This window comes from Sorex araneus, chromosome 1 (assembly GCF_027595985.1).
Source record: "Sorex araneus isolate mSorAra2 chromosome 1, mSorAra2.pri, whole genome shotgun sequence".
In the NCBI taxonomy this organism is placed as follows: Eukaryota; Metazoa; Chordata; class Mammalia; order Eulipotyphla; family Soricidae; genus Sorex; species Sorex araneus.
This window is the reverse complement of record NC_073302.1, coordinates 250,415,927-250,442,637: the sequence shown is the minus strand read 5'-3', so window position 1 is coordinate 250,442,637 and position 26,711 is coordinate 250,415,927. Positions and strand designations below refer to the sequence as shown.

General features: G+C 41.3%; 1 protein-coding gene across 1 annotated transcript; it reads left to right on the top strand.

The window, feature by feature from the left end:
• The first annotated feature begins 11 nt into the window (after positions 1 to 11).
• On the top strand, positions 12 to 26,711 carry WBP4 (WW domain binding protein 4). The gene is made up of 10 exons (XM_055131372.1): positions 12 to 211; positions 1,224 to 1,296; positions 4,541 to 4,603; positions 4,685 to 4,808; positions 10,385 to 10,552; positions 12,765 to 12,811; positions 13,246 to 13,321; positions 17,549 to 17,742; positions 20,282 to 20,454; positions 23,216 to 26,711. Coding segments are annotated over exons 1-10 (1,131 nt in total). The 5' UTR covers positions 12 to 209; the 3' UTR covers positions 23,427 to 26,711.

Genomic DNA, 26,711 nt, shown 5'->3' with positions numbered 1-26,711 from the left:
GGGGGTGGGGGACGGAGGCACGCCGGGCCCGGAGGGAGGCGTCTCGGGCCCCGAGCTTTGGGCTGGGCCTCGTGGCCGGCCCGGCTCCGACTCGCCCCGCGTCCCGGGGTGGCGGGCGTGGGGGGCCAGGGGGCTAGCGACGGTGTGGACAGGAAAAGACGAACTGAAGCCGGACCCCAAGGGGCACGGGCCGAGCGGCTGGTGCGGTCATGTGAGTTGGGGGGGGGGGTCCTAGGGGGGGAACAACGACGTGTGGTCTGTGCCCGGCGGCCCTCGGCGGCCCCCGGGCGTCGGCCTCCCTGCCCCCGTCTCCCGCCCTTCGGCCGAGGGCGTGACCGTCCCCGGCTTAACTCGCTCGCGGCTGGCAGCCGACCGGCGCGGCCGGTTTTCTGGGGCGCGGTAGAAATGCGCCGGCGGAGCAGCCCCGGGGCTGGGGGAGTGACGCGGCGCTCCGGCCTCCGCCGCGCCCGGGTGGGTGGGTGGGGGCGGGGTGTGTGTGCTGGGGTGGGAGGGGGAGGCACGGGCACCCGTTCGTGACCGTCGCGCTCGAACCTTGCGGAGGGCAGGGGCGGGATATTGTGAAACTTTGGGGGCTGGACCGCGACCGTCTCCGCCTCGCCGGAGCGGACTGGGCCGGGTTCGCGGGATGACGACTTTGTCGGTGGTGGGTGGTTCTGCTGGGCCGGCCGAAAAGCGCCTTGACCTGTCTCCCCCCTACCCCCCACCCCCCGCCCCGACTCTCCTTGAGCTCTAGAAGCAATCTGTATTTCTGCACCGGTTTATCTCGCCGGGATCCCACAGCCGCGTGCTTTTGTTCTAGGGAGGGGAACTCCGGTTTGCTTGGATTAAAAAAAAAATAATAAAGCAACCGTTTCCAAGTTTCTGGAGCCGCCCTCCCACCGGGCCAAAAAGGGAAATCTTTTTGGCTGAATCATCTTCTCTTCTGAGAGATGTTTCTTCTTTCCTCCGCCTTGGTGATAGTGATAAAGGAGAATTTCGCCGAGCTGTCTTATTGACGAGGCATTGAAGTCCTGCTTGCAGACCTCGGTCTGCTTGGCTGCTGCCAACGATTAGTTTGACTGTTTCGGATAACGAAATGGGGTGCTGTGCATCTATCACAAGATTCAGGAGCAGAAGCTTACGTTTCCTTAAGATGTAAAGCATGCGGAATTTTCACCTTCTAAAATTATAAGTAAGCTTAGACTTTTTCTCCCCTTTTGCAGGGCGGACTACTGGAAGTCACAACCGAAGAAATTCTGTGATTACTGCAAGTGCTGGATAGCGGACAATAGGCCTGTATGATTATTCCACTATTAGAGATTCTATTAAGTTGTATTCGTGTGAAGTTTCTTTTTGCTCTAAACTCGGAGTTTATAAAGCACTTTCTTGGGCCCAGGGCCATAGTACAGCGGGTAGGGCGTTTGCCTTGCAAGCGACCAACCTGGGTTCAATCCCCGGCATCCCTTATGGTCCTCAAGCACCACCAAGGAGTAATCCTGAGCATCGCTGGGTGTGACCCAAAAAAAAGCAAAAAGCACTTTTTTATACGTTGCACTTTTTAAAAAACATCAAAAGATTTTCTTTTACATTCCTTGTAGGAAAATAAGCTCTCATGTTTTTCATAAGCTTGTTTGATTGCATATTAAGCCAAATTTTTCTCTGTATGGCCATTCAGCCCAATTCAGGAAATGGACTGAGTGAATAATTTCTGTCTAATAAATACCTTCAGGGGCTGGAGGCATTTAGTATAGCAGGTAGGGCATTTTCCTTGCATGGCACTGAGCCACTCCATCCTCTGCATCCCACATCCTTCGTGCACCTCCAGAGTAATTTATTGAGTGCAGAGCGAGGAGTAACCCTTGAGCATCAGGTTCCGATAAAAAAAAAATTAAATGCCTACATTATGGTATTATTTGTAACACTGGTTTATGCAAAATAAACAAGAGTCCTTGATATGAAAAAGAAGACTAGTTTTTCTCTGTGTTTTGGGGGCGGGTACAGCATAGCCACACCCAGCTGTGCTCAGGGCTTACTCCTGGCTCAGAGCTATGAGATCACTCCAGGCAGAGCCAGGAAAACCAAATAGTGTGCCCCAAGTTTGATCCCAGGGTCTACTGCTTGCAAAGCAAGAGCCCTCCCTACCTGTGATACTGTATTTCCAAGTCACTAGTTATCCCGTATTACTGATCTGTTTAGATTCAGCTTTGAAGGAATAAAGCATCATTGATTTCTTCCCTCATGCATGTCATAGTACTCGATACATGGCATAGATGTGTGCTAGAGTGTGTTTTTTATTTTGTATTTTTTGTTTTTCTGGGGCCACACTTGGTTATTCCTGGTGCTACAGTCAGCTATCACTTCTGGCCAGGCCCAGGATGCTATATGGGGTGCCAGGGATTAACCTGTCCACTTCGTGCAACGCAGACACCTTACCTCTTGTGTTTCCAGCCGTACTACGTGCCATATGTTTTAAATGTATCGTTTCATTTTTTTTATTGGTATGGATGTCCAAAAGAATCTAGGAACTGGGAATATGGCACAAGGTCTAGAACTCTTGCCTCCATATATGCGACGTCCCTGCATTCCATCTCCAGGACTGAGTGGGAAAAAAACTAACAATGTTAAAATTACTTCAGATGTTTACTATTGTCTATCAGGAATTTAGAGATGTTTTTCTTTGAGTATTATCTTTGTAGTTGCTAAAGTTTGTGACTATCTCATTTAACCTAAACCATCCTTTCAAATGCCACATATGTTAAGACCTACACAAATAATATCAGTCTATCATCCCTGAAGGTACCCAGGCAGTTAAATGAATTTTATTAATTACATAGAGTAAATTACTTCATTTTATTGAATCACCGTGAGATACAGTTACCAAGTTTTTATGTTTGAGATTCAGCCATACAACGATTGAACACCCATCCTTCCACCAGCACAAACTTTCCACCACCAATGTCCCCATTATCCCCACCACCCCACCCCAGGCCTTACCCTGCCTCTATGGCAGACAATTGCTCAGATACTCTCTCTCTAGTAAATTACTTCTAAAATAACTCTTCTTCAGTCTTTGAATAGCTGATACACATTCAACTTTCATTGTAAAATTTTATATTAATGTTTCATATGCTTTTTGAAATATAATAAGCTTTAGGAAATTTAGCATATAAAAAATCGGTGATGCTGGGGCAGGACTGTAGCAGGTAGGGTGTTTGCCTTGCACATGGCCGACCATCCCATATGGTCCCCTGAGCACCGCCAGGAGTGATTCCTGAGTGCAGAGCCAGGAGTAACCCCTGAGCATCAAGGAGTATGACCCAAACACCCCCCCCCCCAAAAAAAAAAGGTGATGCTTTACAGAGTTACATTTTGATGAGGAATTCACTGTAATTACTCAGCTACTGCAGCACAGAAGATTCAGTTGACAAAACTTAATTTTGCAAAGCTTACCTGAAATTTTTTTGCATACAACCACACATTTGCAATTTTGAAGGCATTTCCAGCTATTTTAAATAGGTGATAACATTCCTTCATAGCCTTTCTGCTTATCCAGTTTTACTTTAATTCCTAGTAAATCATCATTGTTTTCATTGTCTCTCCTGTTATTTCCATATACATAGAATTTAACCCTTATAGCATTTTTCTTATTTGTAAAAGGTAGCATACTGTCCTCCCACAGCTTATGTTTCATAAACTAAACCATATATATTGGAGCTTTCTTCATATCAATATATGGGTAGCTTTTTTGTTCTCTATTACTTCTAGCTTTTTTGTTCTCTATTACTAACTGGTCCCTTTTAGATGAGCATTTGTCTTGCTTTTACCTACAGTACTTCAATGAGTAAGCTTGTACATAACATTGTTTTGTACATGCTCAGGTCTATCTTTTTAGACTGCACTCCCAGAAATGGGATTGCTGGGGAAAATACATACTGTAATTTTACTATGGACAGGGCCAAAAGACTCCATAGGAGTTTTACATTTTGTAAATGCTACATGTGTAACACTGCAACAATGTATAAAAATGTGTTTACAATATCAGATTTTTAAATATCTGTTCTCATAATATGGAGAAACAGTCTAAAATATCATTGTTCATTATCTATGACTTTCAAACCAGTGTGGCAAATAGAATAGTACAAATACTGGGGACTTACTGGTTTTGACATTTTATATTGAGAGGTGTTTCTTGAAGTTAACGATTTTTTTCCACTCCTCTTTGGGCTTCATGTCTTTGAGTCTTCATTATAATCATATTTGCCAGATTAGTCATCGAGAATACTTTTTCAAAACATCAAAAGATTTTTTCCATTTCTGTGATCATCATAGTTTATATTAAGCACCAAAGGAAATCAAAGGACATAATAATAGTGTAGTTGGTTCCATAGCATCATTTGATGAAACAATTTGCATTAAGATTATTTTTATCTTTTTCTGTCATTTGTTTTAGTTTCAGTGATGTTCCATCCCCATATTTACTCTCCTACTTTAGTATGATCATTATGTTTATGTATTTTTCCTTTGTATTTTCTTTTCCAAGAGTGTTGAATTTCATGAAAGAGGAAAGAATCATAAGGAAAATGTGGCAAAGAGGATCAGTGAGGTAATTCACTTTGTCTTTGTTTGCCATTTTTTTTATGTAAATGTCAGTACCTTATCTAACTTTCATATGTGTCTTTCTTAGATTAAACAGAAAAGCTTGGATAAGGCAAAGGAAGAAGAAAAAGCATCAAAGGAGTTTGCTGCAATGGAGGCGGCTGCCCTGAAAGCATACCAAGAAGATTTGAAAAGGCTTGGCTTAAAGTCAGGTAAAAGAGCAGCCAGCATGTTTTAAAAGTAACATCAGAGGTCAAGCTAAGTGAGCGTTAGTTGTTTTTATAAAGAAGATTTTACACTCAGTGTCTGCTCTTTGTCCTTGTCCTTATCACAGCCCCATTTATGTTATTGATGGGGGTATTCCCAAGGGCTACTCTTGGGATTGGGGGTGGGGGCGCCTTTCAGATTGGCAGTTCAGTGCAAAGTCCTAAGGATGCAGTGCTGTGAGGCTCCTACTATGCCACAGGTCACTAAATCCACCCTTGGGCCACTAGGAAAATACCTGATGGTGCTTAGGGTCCTTCAGGTCTACACCTAACAGTGCTTGCTGGGAAAGGGGCATGTGGTAACAGGGATCAAACTGGCATTGGAAACAGCTTGACGTCTCCACCAGCTATTGAAACTGGGATTTTGTTCGTGCACTTTTGTTTTGCTTTTATTTGTAATGGGGGCTACCCCCAGCAATGCTATGGAGATGGGGTCGATGGGCCACTCCTGGCGATGTTTGGCTGTAAATAGCTCAGCTTGATACAGTCCTGATGCTGCTGCTGAGGGGGCCATGCAGTGCTGGGGACTGAATTAGCCTTCCCCGTGCGAGGCATATACTCTTACAACTTGAGCTTTTCTTCCTGGTTTTGCATTTAAAACTTCATCTTTTAACTATTCCACGCACAACAACCACACTACACTGGTACTTAGTTGTCTTCTGTCAGTGGCTCTTTTAGAGATACTTAAGTATGTTCAGTGTTGAAATTACTCAACTAAAAAGAGTTGATCAGTGAAAAATAAGCCTTACATTTTATTCATGTGGCCAAATCTATGAATCATATTTATTTATGTTGCTGAATTATAGTGAATTTGCCTTTGTGGCCACACTCACTTTACTACCAGAGGTAGATAATTTAAGGGTAAGGATAATTCAGTTCCAGAAAATAAAGTGTATTTAAATAGATTATCTATCCCATCATAGAATTTCAACAGGAATCTTCTGTATTTATTAAGAGCAAGACAAATCCCTTGCCCTTAAACAGGAGATATGACACATCTCGAATGTAGGTCTTGAAGAATGTTAGGATAATCAACACAGAATGAAAATCTTTATTATCTAATAACAACTGTTTTTATTTGTTTTGAAGCAGAATATCAGTTTAATGACATTATCCTCATCAAATAAGAAATGCTGGGGAATCGAAAGATAATAATACAAAGGATAAGGCACTTCCTTAGCACGTGGCTGTGTCCGAAACCATTGTCCCAATCCCAGCACTGTGTATGGTCCTTCAAGCATGGACAGTGTCGTGAGCACAGAGCCAGGTGTGACCACTGCCCCCCCAAAAGAAAGGTAACCAAACTTTTAAAATGTCCTGGGGGCTGGAGTCAGAGCTCAGAGCTTGAGAACTCATGTTTTGCATGTACCCTGGTCTCTGTCCATAGCACCACATGGTCCCCCAGCGAGAAGTGGTTTGTGGCCCCAAAAAACTACAAGATTCGACCCATAGATAAACTTATCCAGACACTTAACTCTGGGGCTCACCATGGACTACTTCATGACTACTTTATGGCATGAATTCCCCTTCACTTTCCCTGTGGTCCTCCAGAACTAACATTGACTTAGTCCTCGGATGGCACTCAGGGAACCATGCAGTACCAAGGACTGAACCCGGCTATATCCCCCACCTTCCTTTACTTTTTCTGGCCTGCTTCTTTCCTTCTGGAGGAGCACTTAATTCTTTTATTTTTTTTATTGCTTTTTTGGGGTCACACCCAGTGATGCACAGGTGTTACTCCTGGCGGTGCTCAGGGGACCATATGGGATGCTGGGAATCGAACCCAGGTCGGCCGAGTGTAAGACAAATGCCCTACCAGCTATGCTATCGCTCCAGCCCCAGGAGCACTTAATTCTTAACATTAGTAAACTCAGTCAATAAAACTATTTAATTCCACTGCTTCTCTAGTGAGTCTTTTCCTACAGCAGTCCAACAGCCTGAACGTGGGTGGTGATTGGGACTAATTTTCCTGCAAGGAGGACCTCTCAGACTGAAGTCTGAGAACCATGGCTCCCCCAGAACTTAGGTGTAGTGTCCAGCTTTCATGATGTGCAAATCAAATGAGTCTCAGGTTCTCCTTAGGCTGGGCAGGACCTAGTGTGCACATCCTTGCAGGAGCTCTTGCAGATTTTACACTCCCTACCTCACTGGGAACTCAGCTCACCAGCAGCACTATTTAAAGAATAAATATCATGTGTCTCTGAAAAGTTTAAAAATAAAAGTTGCCATGTATACAATTAGTTCTGAGAGGGTATACTTGAGTTCCACGAGGATAAGGGGCTTCCTATTTGTTTTATTTTGTCAGAGGGTGAGGGTTGGGTCACACCCAGCAGTGCTAAATGGGGAGAGTTACTCCAGGCTCTGAGCTTAAGAGTCACTCCAGGTGCCAGGTTTCAGACCAGGGTGTGCTGTGTTGAAGGCAAGTACCTTAGTCTCTTAACTACCTCTCTAGCCCTTTATATTTTTTTTTATTTATTTTCATTTATTCAAGGACCCTGTGTTACTCCTGGGTCTTACTGACTGGATCTATACCGAGGACTGGCCCCTGGCAGTCATCAGAGAACTATATATCACAGCAGGGATTTGAACCTTTGTACTCTCTCTTCTGCCCCTTTATATATTTTATTTTATTTTATTTTTAAAATTTTTTTGTTAGAGAATTACTGTGATATACAGTTACAAACTTGTGAACTTTTGTGTTTGCATTTTACTCATACAGTGATCGTTTACCCATCCCTTCACCGGTGCCCATTCTCCTCCACCAGTGATCCCAGCATCCCTCTCACCACCCCCACCCCATCCCCCACCACCCCACCCTGCCTCTGTGGCAGGGCATTCCCCTTTGTTCTCTCTTCTTTTGTGTGTTGTAGTTTGCAATAGAGGTATTGAGTGGCCATCATATTCAGTTTATAGTCTACTTTCAGCTCGCATCTTCCAATCTGAATGGGTCCTCCGGACATCCTCTACTTGGTGTTCCCTTCTCTATCTGAGCTGCCTTTTCCCCTAGCATATGAGGCCAATTTCCAAGCTGTGGGTTCTGCCCCTTTATTTTTTAATTAAATATTTTTCATAACTTTGTTTTCCTAAATAGAATATATATTCCTTTAAAATTATAATAAATTATAATAAAGAAAAATTTTCTTTTTTCTTTCATTTTTGGGTCACACCCAGCTATGTCAGGGGTTACTCCTGGCTCTGCACTCAGGAATTACTCCTGGCGGTACTGGAGGGACCATATGGGATGCCAGGAATCAAATCCGGGTTGGCCGAGTGCAAGGCAAACGCCCCCCCCACTGTACTATTACTCCAGCCCCCAATTAAATAAAAAAACAAAAACTAACGAAATACTGGACCAAACATGTGGCTCAGGTATAGAATACATATCTGATATATGTGAAACCCTGTGTTCAAATCTCCATGCCAAAAAAAAAAAAAGGGGGCCAGAAAAACCATGTATCTACTTACAGGTACATATACATATATGTGTGAAGTTACACCATGTATTTTGTACTGTGATCTTTGTGGAAGTTGTTTCATTTTTTTTCCTTTAATGATATTTAAAAAAAAAATTGAGGGCAACACCCAGTGATGCTGAAGCGTCACTCCTTCCTCTGTAGTCAGGAATTACTTCTGGTGGTGCCCTGAGGACCATATGAGATGCCAGGGATCGAACCCAGCTTAGCTGCGTGCAAGGCAAGCGCCCTCCCCGCTATACTAGTGCTTATTTTAGTGACTAAAGAGTGGTTAGGAACTATGCTTTGGTATCAACAGATTTTACTAAAATTAAGTAACAGTGTATAAATTGTCGATCACAGTGATATTTGTGAAACAATTAAGGGCTTAAATTGTCATAATTAGTGAGCATTTAATGATCTTTATATGTTTTATTGTTTCTATTAAATTCAGTTTCTAGAAATGAAATTGCATAATCATGGTGTGACTGTATTTTATATATTGATAACCAATGCCAAACTGCCTTTAGAAATGTTTGATGTTACACTTTCACTGGAAATAAAATTAATTTTTTATTCAGCGTTTGGAATAACTGGCCAATCCTTTGGAAAAAAGTCCTACTACTCATCTTTTCACTCATGTAAAACTATGTGAAGAGTCATACTAACACTGAAATTGGTCATTCTTTTCAGTACTTTAAAGTACTACTGTAAAAAATACACTTATTTCAGGCTAAAGAACTAATACAGGGGTAAGATCCTTTCCTAGTATGCACCTGAACCATATATGGTCTCCCAAGCACTGCAAAGAGTGACCCTCTGAGCACCATCAGGTGTGAACCCTCCCCCAAATATATATATATATATATATATATTATTTTCATTTATTTGAGTATTAGTGAAGATAAGTTAATTCTATGAGTACAAATTACCTTGTACGGGATCTTACCCCCCTGTTGATTTTTTTCCACCTTTGTCTCACCATGCTATGTGATTGCTATATAAATTAAGACTGTAAGAGGAACGGAGAGAAGACACAGAGGGGAGAAGACACAGAAGTGGAGAGAAGACTGAAGCAGAAAGGCTCCAGAGAGAGCAGAAACAGAGAGATCGGAAGAAACCAGAGGAGAGATGACAGAGACAGAGGTCGGAAGAGACCAGAGGAGAGACTACAGAGACAGAGTCAGAGATAGAGAGACAGACAGAAGATAGCACAGCAGCACACACAGAAGCAGAGCACAAGAAGGAGCCATCCCGATCCGGTCCATACACAGCGACTCGAGAGCACTGAACTCGAGCGATGAGAGAGAGAGAGAGAGTGCTCTGCCCCAAGAGCCCGCAAACAACACAACACACACATCACCCCCTCCCACTTGCACTTTACATCTGTTTGTTGTTATGGCAATATTCAACTCCACTTATGTGTACCTCACCCTTCATGATTTCTATATAACTCTGCTGTAAGAGGAAGAAGGGAGGAGAACTGAGACTTTGCGACTTTGAGGACAAGAATACAAGAACTATGAGGAGACTATGAGACTATAATGAGACTAGGAAGAACATAAAGGAGAGGACATTGAGGTCTATAAAGGGACTAGGATGATGGAACTATGATGATTGAGACTGCGAACAAAACAACTAAAATTGTGCTGTAAGGGGAGAGATTGGACTATGCTGGCAGGAGAGAGAAGCTGTCTACTGACCAGCCTGGGGTCCAGTTCCTATTTTTCCATTTCCCCGGTCCTTTGTCTGTGCGTCACCACTGTGACCCGGCCAGGGGATGTGTTTTGGCCACCGAACGCTCGAGTCCTGCGTGCTCCCACCTTTTCTCTTGGAAGCTCACACCCTACTACCTGTGCTACCACTGTTGCCCACAGAATGAATGTATAGAGTCCCCTTAACCAATATTTAGTTCTCAATCATGCATGTATAGTATTCCAAATGAACTTTATAGTAAATATGTCAGCTTCCAAAGGAATCTTGTTAGGCTTTTCATTGAAATGTTTTAATATCTTGATGCCAGCATTTAAAAAGTGTCTTGGGAAGCTGATTCACTCTTTTTTTTCCTAGATATTTTGGAGGAAAGCGTATCACCAGTAAGCAGCACTGCCCCACCTCCTCCTTCACCAAGTCAGCCAAAAGAAAAAAAGAAAAAGAAAAAAGACTCTTCAAAGGACCGATGGATAGAAGGCTTAACTTCTGAGGGTTACCATTACTATTATGATCTAACTACAGGAGGTAAGTCATTTAGGCATTAAACTTGTAAAGAGCAGTGACTGTTTTTTGGGGGCTTTTTGTTTTTAATTTGGTTTTGGGGAATAGCCGGTGATGCTCAGAGTTACTCCTGGCTCTGCACTCAGGAATTATTCCTGTGGTGCTTGGGGGTTCATATAGAGTGCTGGGGATCAAACCCAGGTTGCCCACATGCAAGGCAAATGACCTGCTGTACTGTTGCTCCAGCCCCACAATGGCGGTTTTGTATTAGAACTTTTTAGTTAGTAACAAAACATTCCAACTGTGGTAAACTTTAACTACATTTCCCCTGCAGTGGTAAGAAAATTAAGTGTTTAAAAAGTTAGCCTTCTCAGGACTGAGGATGTGGCTCAGTAGTACATGCATTGCCTTGCATGATGGGGACGTGGGTCTATCCTAACACAACAAAGAATACTGGTCAATATCCTGCTTAGTATTTACCTGTAACAAAAAGAGGGTTTGTTACAGGTAAACTACAGTCTTATATTTTCTCAATAAATCTTCTGAAACTTTGGCTCTCACCAGTTATTTTTGGATATACCTCAGAACTTCCTCAGACCATCCTATAAAGATGAGAAAATTGGAGGGATTATGAAATGTACTTTTTGTACCTGTGAATCAGTACCTTTTCTGCATATTGGCCTACGGACTGCTGGTAGACAAGTGGTTTTCTACCTTTATACATTACAGACCAGCACCATCCATTCACCAGTGGTTGAATGCTGATTTCTTACATTTGTACATTTTAAAATGCCTGGTTCCATGCAGACACTTCATAAATAATGCCATGAAAAGGTTTGATAAGTTGTTTTAAGCATGTATTCCGGACATGGAAATAATGTGAATGTAAACAGGTTTGAAAGTTCTGGGAAAAATTATCTGGTAGAGTTTCTCTGAAGATTTCCTGAAACAAAAAGACACTGAAAAATTGACTGGGCTGTATTAGAGAGGAGGATCCATTAACTAAGCTATGAAATTCCAAAACAGTGTTAAGTTTAAGTGTGACAGTTATGAATTCAGTTGTAGATATATGTTGATAGCTATGTTGAGGTTGCAGTACCTTTAAAGCATTTGTGGGATTTTGCAGTAATAGGAGATGATCTGGGAGTGCAGATAATAAATTTTAACTTAGGATATATGAGATCAAGTAGAAAAGGCAGATTAAAAGATATAAGATCAAAGTTATTTAGGAAGAAAATCTTTAGCTACAGGTAATACTGTAATTCACATTTTAAACTTCATACAAATAGTAATACTCTGTTTGCCCTGAGTATTAAGTGAAGCAGTAAGTGAAGTCCATAAGTTTTAGTTCTGAGGTGAATCATATTTCCTAGTAATTTTAAGTCTTTTCCAGTTTTATGTAGAAATGTTATTGATGTCTTTTCTCCCTCGTGCCTGTTGCTTTGTTCCATCCTACATTATATCTTCCTGCTCTCAGCAATATTCCTTTTGAATTACTGCATATTTTTTTCTTCTTATTTTCATTCCATCATTTTTCTTCCCCAAGATGTTTGTTTTGTTTTTGGGCCACACTGGTGATGCTCAGGATTTACACCTGGCTTTGCACTCAGGGAACTCTCCTGCTGGGGCTCAGGGATGCTTGGGATAAAACCTGGGCTGACTGTGTGCTAGGCAAATGCCCTTCCAAATGTATTGTCTCTGTACTAGGGCTACATTGCTCCAGGATGTTTAAAGATCATCTCATTTCTTTAAAAGTTATCAAACCTTAATTAGATAGTCTTTAAAAGATGCCTTGTTGAGGCTAGAGAGATGGTATCGCGGGTGGGATACTTGTTTTGCACAAAGCTGTCCTGGGTTTGGCTCCCAGCCCCTCATATGGTCCCCAGGGCCTTGCCACAAATTATCCCCTGAAGCAGAGCTAGGAGTAAGCCCTGAACTCTACCAGGTATGCACCCCCTCCTCCCACCAACTCCCTGAACCCAAACAAAAAAGAAGCCTTGTTTTGGTCCTATAATTCCTGTGTATAGTATAAGGAATTTCTGATTTTTCGTTCTCTCCTACCTCTTGGTTACATTGTATTCACTTGTACTTTTATTTCATAGTTAAAGCTTTTAACTACAGACCAATGTTTTGCACACATTGAATATTTTGTAAATGTTGCTAAACTAAATCTTTTTGAAAGTTGTTTTCATTTTTTAAATAAAAATGTTATAATTGCAATGTATTTTGCTTTAAGCAACTCAGTGGGAGAAACCTGAAGAATTTCAAGGAAGCCTAAAAAAGGTAACTGAAGTACATTAATAAGTAGTGTCTCTGTTTCTTTAAAATGATTGATTTCTAGGGTTTGTGTGGAGTTTCCTTAACTAAATTTACTCCAAAAATAAGAATACCCTAGACTCCAGAACACATACACTATTTCTTCATCTCTCTAGTTCTTTGACTAGAAGTCTGAGGTGGAGAGGTAGGGGGCTAAAAAACAGATGTCTGCCTAAAGGATCATACAGGACAGTTGCTAGAATTTTCAGAGATGGGGCTCTCCCTGAAAATTAGCTCATGATTAATCAAACCATACTTTCCGGTCATGATCAGTACACTTCTTAACTCCTCAGTGTCAAGGAGAAAGGGTAGGCAGGCCAACGCGCTGCCTTAGTTATTTAATATATAACTACAACTTTATCTTCAGTTTATACAGAGTTTTTTTGTTCCCCTCCCATTAGACAGCGTTGAAGACTGTTTGGGTTGAAGGAGTAAGTGAAGATGGGTATACCTATTATTATAATGCAGAAACAGGAGGTACGTATTGTTTTAGATTATTTTAACTATTTAAACTTGCACCTGAATCTATTAGCCTGCTGTTGAGTCATATGAATTTGGGGTTTTAGTATATTGATAAGCATGTTTCTATAACAAATGTGTATATATACATATATACACACACACATATATTTACCTTTTATTTTATTTTTAATTTTTTTTAATTGAATCACCATGAAAAAAATTACAAAGCTTTTAGGTTTAAGTCTCAGTCATACAATGATCAAACCCCCATCCCTTCACCAGTGCACATGTTCCACCACCAAGAACCCCAGTACACCCCCCTCCCATTCCCTCCCCCACCTATGTGGCTAATGATCTTCACTTTATTCTCTCTATATTTTGAATACATTCAATATTTCAACAGAAAACTCACTATTATTATTTGGAATTTTCCCCCAACAATCAAACCTGCTGAAAAGGCATCACTTGATAGTTTAGCAGTTTTGGATTTCTGATATTTTAGTAATTAAGCCCAGAGAGATTTCTGCCAGAAGTCACCGAAAGAAAAGGCCAAGAGAGAAAAACCTTTCTCCTCCCAGGGCGGCATGGGGTTGTAGCTCAGTTCACAGTCTAGATGCATTTCTGTAAGAAGCCGCTGGGTGCCAAAAGTGGTTAGTAGGCCTCTGGGATCATAGTCTTTTAGGAGCAGAGGAGCTGTTTCGTGTGCGGCCACCCCGGATCTCTTCTAGGTGGGCACAAATGTGTGTGTGTGTGTGTGTGTGTGTGTGTGTATTTTTTTACCTTTTGGGTCACCACAGGGGTGACTACTCTTGGTATTGCATTCAGGAACCACTTCTGGCGGTACTCAGGGGACCATATAGGATGCTGGGAATCAAACCCGGGTCAGCCACGTGCAAGGCAAATGCCCTACTCGCTGTGTTATCACTCCAGCCCCACAAATGTTTGTTTTTTTTAATTAAAAAAAGTAATAAGGAGCCAGAGAGAGAGAGTACAATGGGCAAGGCAGCCGACCTGGGTTCGATCCCCAACACTTCATATGGTTCTGTGAGCTCTGCCAGGAATAAACCCTGAGCACCACTAGTATGGTCAAAAAACAACCCCAAAAATAAATAATTAAAAAAAAATTAGCAACTGGATGGGGCTGGAGTGATAGCACAGCGGGTAGGGCGTTTGCCTTGCACGTGGCTGACCCGGGTTTGATTCCCAGCATCCTATATGGTCCCCTGAGTACCGCTAGGAGTAATTCCTGAGTGCATGAGCCAGGAGCAACCCCTGAGCATCGCCGTGTGTGACCCAAAAAGAAAAAAAAAAGCAACTGGAAAGCAAAAATGATTTCTATACCTTTCAAGGATACTGTGTTCCACATTGTTACTCTCAGTGCTGCATTTGCAAGGCTCTCCATCATTCCTTTCTTGTTTTTGATGTAATTGCTAGGGGCCACACATCTGATTGTAGGGCTCATAGTTCCGGTCAGGGGGTGCACACCCAAGTATACTAGCATATTTGCTGAGGCATGGGAGATCGCATTAGTTGTGCTACTCACACACACATTCTGGTGTGTGTGCTTACTGGGGTCACTGTAGTGTTCACATGGGTGTTGTTAACTTAGCCAGGGTGCCTCCAGGGTGTTTGCATTTCTTTCAGTCATAGTAGTTGCACAAACCTGCCTATGCATCAGAGTTTACATGTTCTGTTGAGGCAGGCCAGGGAGAGGGGCTGTCCCCAAATAGAAGAGCTACTGGCACTGCACTCTGCACGTGTGAGTTGTACTTGAGATAAAATTCATTCACTGTAAGATTTCTGCTTACACAGAAACTTTTGACCACTTTTTTAACCACTGAGTCATTCCCTGAGCGATTGTATTTGCAAAATTGTATTTGCAAAATTTCAAAAGATAATTACTTTATTTCCCATACTTTATTTTTACCATGTTTCTTTTTTAGAAATATTTATCTTGGGAACTTAGAAATCGCCTGATTCAATTTGCCTTTTGTGGAGTGTGTGTGTGGGGAGGGAGGGGGGCGCTACGGCAAGTGGCAGATGAGTTGTTTTTGGTGTTAAGACCACACTAGGCAGTTTTAGGGATTGAACTGAGGCGTCCGCAGTCAAGGCAAGCACTTTAGCCCCTGTTATATTTCTCTGGTCCCTCTTTTTTGTGTGTAGTGCCAGGGAATCAAATCTTTCACCTAGGACTTCGCATTTGCAAGGCAAGTGGTGTGCCACTTAGCTACATCCCCAGCTGCACCTATTTTGCTTTTTGGTTGTTTTTGTTTTTGTTTTTGTTTTTTGCTCCAGGGGAGGAGCCCACCAGTGGTCAGGGAATTTGCCTGACTCCATACACTGAGGTCACACCTGCTGCACTCGGATCAAACTCCACATGCAAAGTATTCCCCCAGCACTCGGAGCTCTCTCCTCAGCCCACACCTTTGGGGGACATGCACTTTAGCACTGAGCCATAAGCCTGGCCACCTTTCCCTTTAGTAAACAAAAAATATCCAGAAAAACCGAAAAATCTTTGAAGTGACTGGATTGTTAAATTTTCGCTTTTACTGTTTAATAATGTTAATTATATAAACATTTATAAATATGCATAATTAGCTAAACATTACTGAATTTCATAAAACTGGTCCTGAAATTTTCTTAATTTGTGCATGGTTTCTACTATAGTCAGTTTTTCTAGAATTGCTATAGTATTTAGTATTTGTAAAACTTTGAGAGTTTGGGGCCTTTTCCTAAGTGCCTATTATCAAAGATCTCTTCATAGTATTAAATGTAAAAGGAATGAACCTTTTAATGACCTAGTAGACACCTGCCTGAACATAGCAATGTTTCTCTTTAGTAAAATTGAGGTACTCGTTCGTCATAGAGATAAAATAGTGAGATAAGATATTTCTGGAGTTAGATCTGAGCCCAATATCCATCTTGTTCCATTAGCAGCACCATGACTGGGCAAGTCACAGAATCTGCAGTTCCATCTCAGTAAAAAAACAAAGGATGATTTATGTATTCTGTAGAGTCTTGAAGGACACATGTCAATCAAATTCCTAACATAATTCCTGGTACATAGTAGGTGCTTAATTTAACTGTTAAATTAATTTAACAGTTATAAATTTCTTAATTTCTAAAAATTCTTTGTGAATATATAGGTAAGGAAAATAATGCTTTTCATTAGTGTTGGAAAGTACTTTATATTAATAAAGGACTACATATAAGTTTGTCTTCAACAGTTTTCATTTGAGCCAGGGAAAGAGTACAGGAGGTATTGCGTCTGGCCATGCATGCTGCCACCCCTGGTTTTCCTTTACATTGCCTATGTTTCCCTGAGCATAGAGCCAGTAGCCCCTGAGCACCACTGGATATTGCACCCCTCCCCCCAAAAAAAAACCAATTCAATAGTTTTAGTTTATTTCTGGAACATTGTAATTTTGTTTTTCTTTTGGACCACACCAGGCCATGCTCAGGGGTTACTCTTAGCTCTGCAATCAGGAATTTCTTTTGGCAGTGGTCAGGGCACCATATGTATACCAGGGATCAAACCTGGGTGAGCCACATAGAAGGCAAGTGCCCTAGCCACTGTACTATCTCTCCACCCCTTGGAACATTGTAATTATTAATGGAGCTTCTGCTTCTCTTTACCCTATTCCAGTTGGCCAATATATTTTAGAAACACTTTCCCTTTTACTAAATTAAAAGTAAAGAATAACTGCAAGATTATTCAAAATTCTTTATCCTTTCAAAAATCCATTAAACCACTGGGTGGCAGTAGAGTTCAATGGAGGAGTGGGGTTTGTTCCTAGTATAAATATGACAGACTATATTCATTCAGAATATGGAATTCTTGTATTTATTCCAATCTCCACTATATGGTTTCACTTTGTAAAGATCCCAGGAAATCTTTGTAATAAATAAATTCCGTGGAATCTGAAATGTACTTATTATCACCTATTTCCAGACATTGTTGTCAGGTAAGTTGTGAGGCCTTAGAAACCCAGTTCTTAAAAAAAAAAAAAAAAAAAAACCAGTTCTTTGGTCTCTTTACACTGGGGCCTAGTTTTTATGTGTAAGATTATTTGGGGTCGGTTTCTGAAAGATAAAAGAGCAAAAGCTTTGCATTTATTTATTATCATCTTGTTCAAGTAATTATATGAAATAGATTAAATGTTATATAAGTGGCAGAAAGTATTGAGAATTCTGAATATAATTGCTAATTAAATAACATGACTGTTAAAATGTGTTAAATAGAATCCAGATGGGAAAAACCTGATGATTTTATTCCACTATCTGGCGGTTCACCTTCTAGTAAGGTCAACAAAAAGGCACATGGCAGCCTAGAAGATTCCAAATCATCAGATTCACATAGTGATTCTGATGGGGAAAAGGAAGCAGAGAAAGGAGAGGTCTCAACAGAAACACAAAAGCAGAAAATAAAGTTTACGGTAAGTTCTTCAATTGAGTTAATTGAGTTCTTATTAAAGTTTGTCAATTTTTATGAGGCTCTGCAAACTTTAGTTTTTTGGTAAGAGGTAGAAATTAAGCAAAGACAACTAAGTACGTGGTTGTACCATAACAGTCTGTTAGCAGGAAAGTATTTGTAAGCCTCCATACATTTGATATGATATCTAACAGAGCAGTGGCTGTGAGCATGCAAGTCTCTGTCTAAACCAGAAATGCTAACTTGAGTATCATCAACATATTGGTGCCATAAATCTCACAGTGGGAGGCAGAGAGAGAGATAGGTCAAAGGACTGAGAAGACCTGGCTCCTGTCCCCACCACAGCATGGTTCCTGAGTACCTCTGGGCTGGAGCCGAAGAGGTAATACAGCTGGTAAGGCTCTTACCTTCCAGCCAGCTGGGTTCTATCTCCACCATCCCTTAGGGTCTCTGGAGCACTTTGGGAGTGACCCCCGAGTGCAGAATAAAGATGAATAGGTTGAGGGAATTCTTAAGTAGACACCATCTAAGAGAAGCTCTAGGGACATGGAATTAATATCAAAGGAGGCACATTGTAGAGAGAATACAAGGTTAAAGGCCCTGGCTCTGCATACAGCCAACAGGGGCTCAGTCTCTAGTACTGCGTGGCTTCCAAAACACGGCCGGGAGTGACCCCTAACACAGAGTTGGGAGTAGCCCCCAAGTAGTGCAGGGTTTGACCCAAACCCACCCTCCTTCCCAAAAGACAAGAGGCACATTGTATCGCATTAATTTTTTTAATTGAATCACATTGATATACACAGTTACCAAGTTGTTCATGATTGGGTTTCAGTCATATAATTTCAAACAGCTGTCCCTTGTCCAGTGTACATTTCCTTCCCACCACCAATAGCCCTAGTCCTGTAGCCTCCCACCCACCCCACCCCTGCCTGCCTCTATGATGGGCGCTCGAGTTATCACACTCTCTCTCTCTCCCCCTCCCTCTCTCCCTTCTTGTCTCCCTCTCCCCGCCTTTCCCTCTCCCCCTCCTCTCACTGTGAAGGGGAAGTCACTGCTGGATATATAACTGGGGAGAGAGGAGAGGAAGAAAAGGATCAGCATGTGGTGTTGTGGTTTTTTTTTTTTTTTGAGGGGGGGGGTTGTTTTTATTTTTGCTTTTCAGATCATACCCAGAGATGTTCAGGGGTTATTCCTCACTCTGCACTCAGAAATTACTCCAGGTGCTGCTCAGGGGACTGTATCGGGTGCCAGGGTTTGAACCCGGCCACGTACAAGACAAACGCCCTACCTGCTATACTGTCACTCACTCCAGAATGTCTTTTATTGCAAAGCATTAAAAAAATCATACTGCACTACTTTAAAAAGCAACCTTTCATGGTAGTCACAGAACTAAAATTATCTGAGGATAGGACATGGGAGCAAGGAGATTAAGTGGGAAATGTGAAAATAAATAATTAGGTCTGTTTGATTAGATTCATCTATTTTAAACTGCTCACAGAAATAGAAAAGCATGGGGTAGGGAGGGGAATATGTAATCCTGGGTCCTGGTTTTAAAAGGTATGCTTAAAAATGTTTAGTGTCTGAGGGGTCAGAGTAATATAGTACAGCAGGTTGGATGTTTGCCTTGCATGCAGCCAACTGGGTTCTATCCCTGGCATATCATATGGTACTCCCAGCCCTCTAGGAGTGAACACAGAGCTCATAGCCATGAGTAAGCACTGAGCATTTCCAGGTGTGGCCAAAAAGCAAAGCAAAACAAAAATATATGAAGAAAATAAATATTACAAGCAGAGGCTGGAGCAACAGTACATGGATAAGATGTTTACCTTGCATGCCACTGACCCAGGTTCAATTACCGGAACCCCATGTGGTCACCCGAGCCTGCCAGGAGTAGATTCTTGAGTTCAGAGCCAGGAATAAGCCCTGAGCACAGCCAGGGGTAGCCAAAAAAAGGAAAAATGAGAAAAGAGCTTTGACTATGGTGTTTTTGGGATTTTTTGTTTGTTTGTTTGTTTGTTTGTTTTTACTTTTTGGGTCACACCCGGCGATGCACAGGGGTTACTCCTGGCTCTGCACTTAGGAATCACCCCTGGCAGTGCTCAGGGGACCATATAGGATGCTGGGAATCGAGCCCAGGTCAGCTGCATGCAAGGCAAATGCCCTACCCACAGTGCTATTGCTCCAGCCCTGACTGTGGTATTTTAGACATAATGAAAATATATATTTTTTGGGGGGTCACACCCGGCGATGCACAGGGGGTCACTCCTGGCTTATGCACTCAGGAATTACTCCTGGCGGTGCTCAGGGGACAATATGGGATGCTGGGATTTGAACCCGGGTCAGCCGCGTGCAAGGCAAACACCCCACCCGCTGTGCTATTGCTCCAGCCTTTATTAAGTTCTTTTAAGGACTTTGTTTTAAATGCCAATTTAAATTAAGTGTGTTTGTAATAAGTATATATTTATAAATCAGTAAAATAAAAAAATTATTTCTATTCTTATTTAACATTTGAAGTGTATTATTTCTTGACTTTGACATTTCAGATAAAAAAGAAAAGTAGTAATGATAAAGGAAATGAATCAGGAACACTAAAAGGTAGAAAAAGCCAGGAACAGAATTCATCCGTTTCTAAAGAAGAAAAGCCCAAAGTTCGTAAAAAGACAACTCCTACTCCATATGGACAATGGCAAGAAATTAAACAAGAAGCTGAGTCTCAGTAAGTACTTGAAATTATCTCTTTGGTTTGTTTGAGTAGGGGTTGCACCCTGTAGGGGCAGGTGCCACTGTGCCCCTCCTGGCACTGAGTGCTCAGGCCCACCCAGGCCTTGGCCACCAGGGTTATAATGTTGGTGTCGGGATCCTTGTGGTACTGGAATTGGCTTGGGCCTTAAGGGATCACTTGAGCTTACTCCTGGCTCAGGGAACCACCTGGGATGCTGCAAAGTGCCTTACCCGCTGTACTATTGCTTCAGCCCTCCAAAAGTGTTCCGTTTGGAGGCCACATCAAGTTACTAGGGCTCACTCCTGGCATTATGCTAAGGGGATCATACGTGGTGCCAGCGATAGAACCCAAATCAGCCACATGCAAGGTAGGCACCCTACCTACTGTACTATTGTTCCACCCCCTTTCTTTTTGTCTTTTGAGGCCACTCCTGGCAATGCTTAGGAGTTACTCCTGGTTCTGTTCTCAGATATTACTCCTGGCATTGCCCATGGGACTATATGAGATGCTGGGGATCAGATCTGGGTCAGCCATCTGCAAGGCAAATACAGTACCCACTGTACTATTGCTCCAGCCCAAGGAGCCTTTTTTTCCCAACTGTACTTTTCCCTGCATGTCAGCTTTATTCTTCTACATAATTCCTTTCTCTAAATAGCAGAATAGGAATTTTTAATAGTTTTTATTCTTAACCACTAGAGAGTTAAACATGACAGTCTTTCTAGTTCATATTCAAAGAGCTCATGAATGGGACTGATTGGTGTATATAGCATGACTGACTTGCTCTTTTTTTTTTTTTAACTTTTTATTAAATCACCATGTGGAAAGTTACAAAGTTCTCAGGTTTATATGTCAGTTATACAATATTCAAACACCCATCCCTTCACCAGTGCCCATATTCCACCACCAAAAACCCCAGTATACCCCCCGCCCCCACCCCCTACCCCCTACTGTATAACTAATGAATTTCACTTCATTTTTTCTTTACCTTGATTACATTCCATAATTCAACACAAAACTCACTATAGTTGTTGGAGTTTCCACCCAAGAGAGACAGACCTACTACATTTGATAATTAGTTTTTCATTGCTGGAAATGAAGAGATATGTAGCCCCACTGCTACAAGTACATAACTCTCTCTTTTTTTTTCCTTTTTCCTTTTCCCTTTTTTTTTTTTTCTTTTTCCCCCTCATCCCCCTTCCTGCGCCTCATAGTATGGTGTACGCCACGCCGCGTCGGCCAGCGTGGGGCTTTTGCTTAGTTCACAGTCCAGAGAGGTGGCTGCTACATTAAAAACCTTCAATATTTCAACAAAAACTTACTGTTATTATTTGGAGTTTCCCCCCCAAGTCAGACCTGTTCAAAAGGAACAGTTTCACATTGCTGACAGTTACAAATATTAAGTCGCGCGGACGCAGTAGTGTCCGCGCGGTTTTGGATTTCTGTATAAAGTCCAGGGAAAATTCTGCCAGAAATTACATAGCCCAGCTCACAGTCCCAGTGCATTGCTGTAAGAAGTTTCTGAATTCAAAGTCTTTCGGCGCAGAGGGTCCGATTCACGCTCAGCGGCTCCGGATTTATCTGGGCCGAGGGTGTGCCGGTTACGCCCCCTTCCCATGAGTTCCTGGGAGCCCCAAAAGTAAAAACCGAATACCTCTGGGTTTGGAGTCTAGAAGATGGCGCCTGCCACATGGGTGCCACCAGCCCGCCGCTTTCCATGCAGGAAGGCAGGGTGGAGAGGAAAAAAATCCACCCCCGGCAGTAGAGTTGTAGCCCAGTTCGCAGTCCCAGTGCATTGCTATTGGATGCTGCGCTGGATGCCCGAATGTGTTAGATCTCTGGAATCAAAGTCTTTAGGCGCAGAGGGTCCCACTTGCTCTTTTATAGACTGGTTAATTCAAGCACAGGCTTCTGTTAATCAGATACTAATTTTAGGACTAGTCATTTGTTACATATACTAACCACTTTCATAGTTAAGGGGCTGGATCTTAGAAAGAGGTGCTGTGTAAGTAACCCCATTGAGTCTGCAACCTAGGACATTAATATGTTTTCCTCCTTTGCTGCATAAACCCCCAGTCCTTATCTGTCCATAGCTGACTTGCATAAAGAGCTGTATAGTGTTACCCACCTATAGAATTTGTACTGCTAAACACATTCAGATGGAGGTATTTATATACTTATATTATATACACTTTATGATACAGGAATAAAAGAATATGTGCAACCATGTTTCCACATAGTGTGCAATATTTTTGTACTCATATAATGCAGGGGATCAAGCTTACGGCTTCACAAAATCAAGATACTGCTGTATCACTGAACTAAATTACCAGTCCCAATGTATAAATTTATAAATACTATAAAACTGGTCATCTAAGATATTTTTATACTCTAAAATAATCCATTTATAGCTTACTACTCTTACTATCATTAAATGATCTTAGGGTTCTTGTGGACTCAGGAGATCTAGAAGTTGATCATATTCTATGAAATAAATGTTTGTTGGGGTGCTCAGGAAGCCCTGGGGGCCACACATAATTATTCTCGGCCAACCAGGCTAGCTGTTTAGTGTGAGAGCCTGGGCATGCAGCAGCGTCCTGTGGTACCAGGGGTCACTAGAGCTACTCCAGTAGTGTTTCAGTGGCTGCAGGGCTGCCGCCAGTGATCCTGGGAGGGGACATGTGTGGTGGTAGAGATCAAACCCAGCTCCTGATCTCAGCTTCTGAAATAATGTTTTTATTTTTACTTTCTATTCCAGAGAAGAGGTAGATTTGGAACTTCCAAGCACTGAAAATGAGTATGTGTCATCTTCAGAAATAGATACTGATGGGGAACCCAAAGTGGTATTTAAAGAAAAAACAGTCACCTCCCTTGGAGCCATAGCAGATGGAGTAGCCCCTGTCTTCAAGAAGAGAAGACTTGAAAATGGGAAATCTAGAAACTTAAGGCAACGAGGTGATGATCAATAGTTGTGCAAGGACCTTTTGTATGATTTTGAACAGAATGGAAACTATACATCTTAAAACCCCTGTGTTTGTTTCTGAATACTTCTGTGCTTAAAATTTTAGATTTATTCTAAATGTATTTTCTGTAAACTTAAAATAAATCTTTTTCATGTGAAACTTATTTTTCTTCCTAAAATGGAAGGTCTGCCACCTGGCATTGTAATATGATATATTATGTTCAATGACTAAAAATTGCTAATTATGTCTGAAAAATATGATACTATATCTTTAAAAGTGGAAAAGCAAGGTTTTTATTCTTATTTGTATGAGCATACTTATGTAGCACTGAAACTGAATTATTTCTGCCTATTGATAACTAATGTTATCTAAGAAAGAAGAATCAGAGCACACGTGGGAATATTCCCACACAGTGTTTATTAATTTCTGAGGATCTTATTGGGAATTTGATAGAATGTGGGCATGTTGGTTTATCTTACTCTGATGAAAAGTTCAAGGACCATGAACCAAAGGTATTTCAAAGACAGTAGTAGGACCTAATACAGAGGTGGGACCAAAGGTGGAAATAGGTGTTTTTCTAGTTTAAGTTAAAGCTTAACAGTCCTCTTTCCCTCTTAGTTATGTGCCCCATAGCATTATATGTACTATGAAGATTATTTTTTTGGGGGGTAAGATACTTTTTAAAGAGTTTATTAAAATATATACCAATAGACGTAAACCAAATTCATATTGGTTCTGTTAAGTGTTCCCTTAGACAAATTGGAATTTTCCTGTTTTCTGGTTAAATTTCTGAAGTGGTGGAATTTCCTTATGTAATAATCTATTTTGAGTTAGGTACCTTCCTTTATTACTCCAAATCCATTAAATTATATTTTTTATAAATTGTACAGTATTCAACATTTGGTAGTAGATATTTATCTTTTTAAGGTTGCTAGTATACTTGTAAGAAAAAGTTAGCTTATTAAAAACTATGTACAAATGAATTAAATATTGAGGTTATTTTTTTTTCTTCTGACATAAATCAGAGACAACTTTTCATTGGTGACATAGTGTTTAGCAATTCACCGTAATGTTTTTTCAGTTTATTTGACTAATCCACTTGTCATCTATTAACCTGTGCATTTCTACTCTCAGTTTATAAGCTAACAATATGCTCCTGTTTTACCCACATCTGGCTCCAGCAAATAGGCAACTGAAGACATTTTTAAAACTATAACTCATTATATAAAGTATCTTACGTTTAAATTGTCTCCCTTTCCTTTAAAATAATAGGTACTCTGAAAAGTTTGAACATAGATCTCTTTAATAATCTAAAACTAATCTCTTTCTTTATTCATTTTGAGGATGCACCTGGCAGTACTGGGGGATCCATTTGCGTGCCAGGGATTGAACTCATTTGGGAAGTGCACTTGGCAAGTGGCACTATATTATTTCTGGCTCTCTTTCTGTTTTTTTTAATTGAGGTAACAATTGATTTTTGTCAATGGCATTCAACCTCTCTATACCTGTAGACCAGTGGTTGAAAATGCATGTGTGCAACACCCCCCCCCCCCCCAGAAACACAGGGGACCTGAGAGTTGGTATTAGGGGTGTTGTTTTAGTGTTTTTTTTGAATTTTAATTCTTCCCAAATTCTTGTGGGGTTTGTCGTTATTGTTGTTAAGGCAACTAATAACTAATAGCTAGTTGCTCAGTGCTCAGAGGACACTCCCAGTGATACTATATGCTCAGGACCAGCCTGTTGCTGGGAGCAAATCCCATGCATCATCTACAGCCCTTTAAGCCATCTCTGACACCCTGGCCACAAAACATACACTTTAAGTTGTCACACACTCCTGTACCACCAAAGAGGCAAAATCCCTCCTCCACCCTCTTGACTCCCCACACTACCCTCTCTGTCCCCCGTGGACCCCCTGACACCCTTAATTTTTCAGTCTAAACATAACTTGACTATAGATTTGTCTCTTTGCTTTCTTTACACCTCATAAATGAGTGAAATCATCTTATAATTTGTCTCTTTCCAGCTTGCCAACTGACTTCACTTAGCTCCATATTGTCCTGCGAGAATTGGCAAGATTTCATCTTTGTACTGAGATGGTCTGCCAGAGTTGAGATATTTATATGATTTAGGGGAATCATTGCAGCACACCACACCTATTGCCAAAGTGCACAGGGCCCTCTCAGCCCACTCTCCCCAGTGTTAATGATCTCATTTTGGTGGTTATAGTCTATAAAGATTTGTTTTCATTGGACACTATTGCTTGGAATTATTTTTTTTATGTACAACACGAGTAAAATCATACAGTATTTGTCTTTCTCCTGACTTCCTTCACTCAGAATGACCCTCCAGTCCTATACATATTGTGGCAAGGTGCCATCTTTTCCTGTAGCTGAATAGTAGTAGTTCATTGTGTGTATGTATATGTGTGTGTGTGTGTGTGTGTGTGCATGTACACAATTTCTTTACTCATTTTTTTTTTTTTTTTGGGTCACACCCGGCGATGCACAGGGGTTACTCCTGGCTCTGCACTCAGGAATTACCCCTGGCCGTGCTCAGGGGACCATATGGGATGCTGGGATTTGAACCCGGGTCGGCCGCGTGCAAGGCAAACGCCCTACCCGCTGTGCTATCTCTCCAGCCCCTTTACTCATCTTTTATTGGGCACTTGTGTTTTTTTTCTTTCCCTTCAGTATCGTGACTATTGAGTATAATGAATAAAGGTCTTCATATATCTTTTTAGATATATGAAGTGTTTTCATATTCTTCAGAAAGATACCTAGGGATGGAAGTGCATGCAACTCTCCAGGTTTAACATGCAGTGGGACTGTCAGTTACATTTCTATCAACACTGTATGGAGGTTCCTTTTTCTCTTCACTCTTGTGAGTGCTTATTTCTGGGGTACTTGTGCCACTTTCACAAGTTTGATGTTATTTTAAATGGCATTTCCCTCATAACAAATGGTAAGCAGTTTTTCAGATGCCTTTTGGGCCATCTGTGTTTTACTTTAGGTTGAGTGTATCTTCAGCTCTTTCCCTATTTTTTTCTTTTGGTGGTTGATGTGTTTTGCAAAATATCTATATATTTGTTACCAGTCTTTGTTGGAAGTAAAGAGGTAAATATTTTCTCCTATCCTGTAGGAGATTAGCCTTTTAGTTTCAGGGTTTTTGTATTGAGTTTCTTATTGTTCAGAAACTTCAAATTGATAATCATTTGTTTATTTTTGCTTTTGTTTTCCTTGATGTTCCAATGGAATCCCTGAAGACATCCCTGAAGCCAGTATTCTGAAGCAT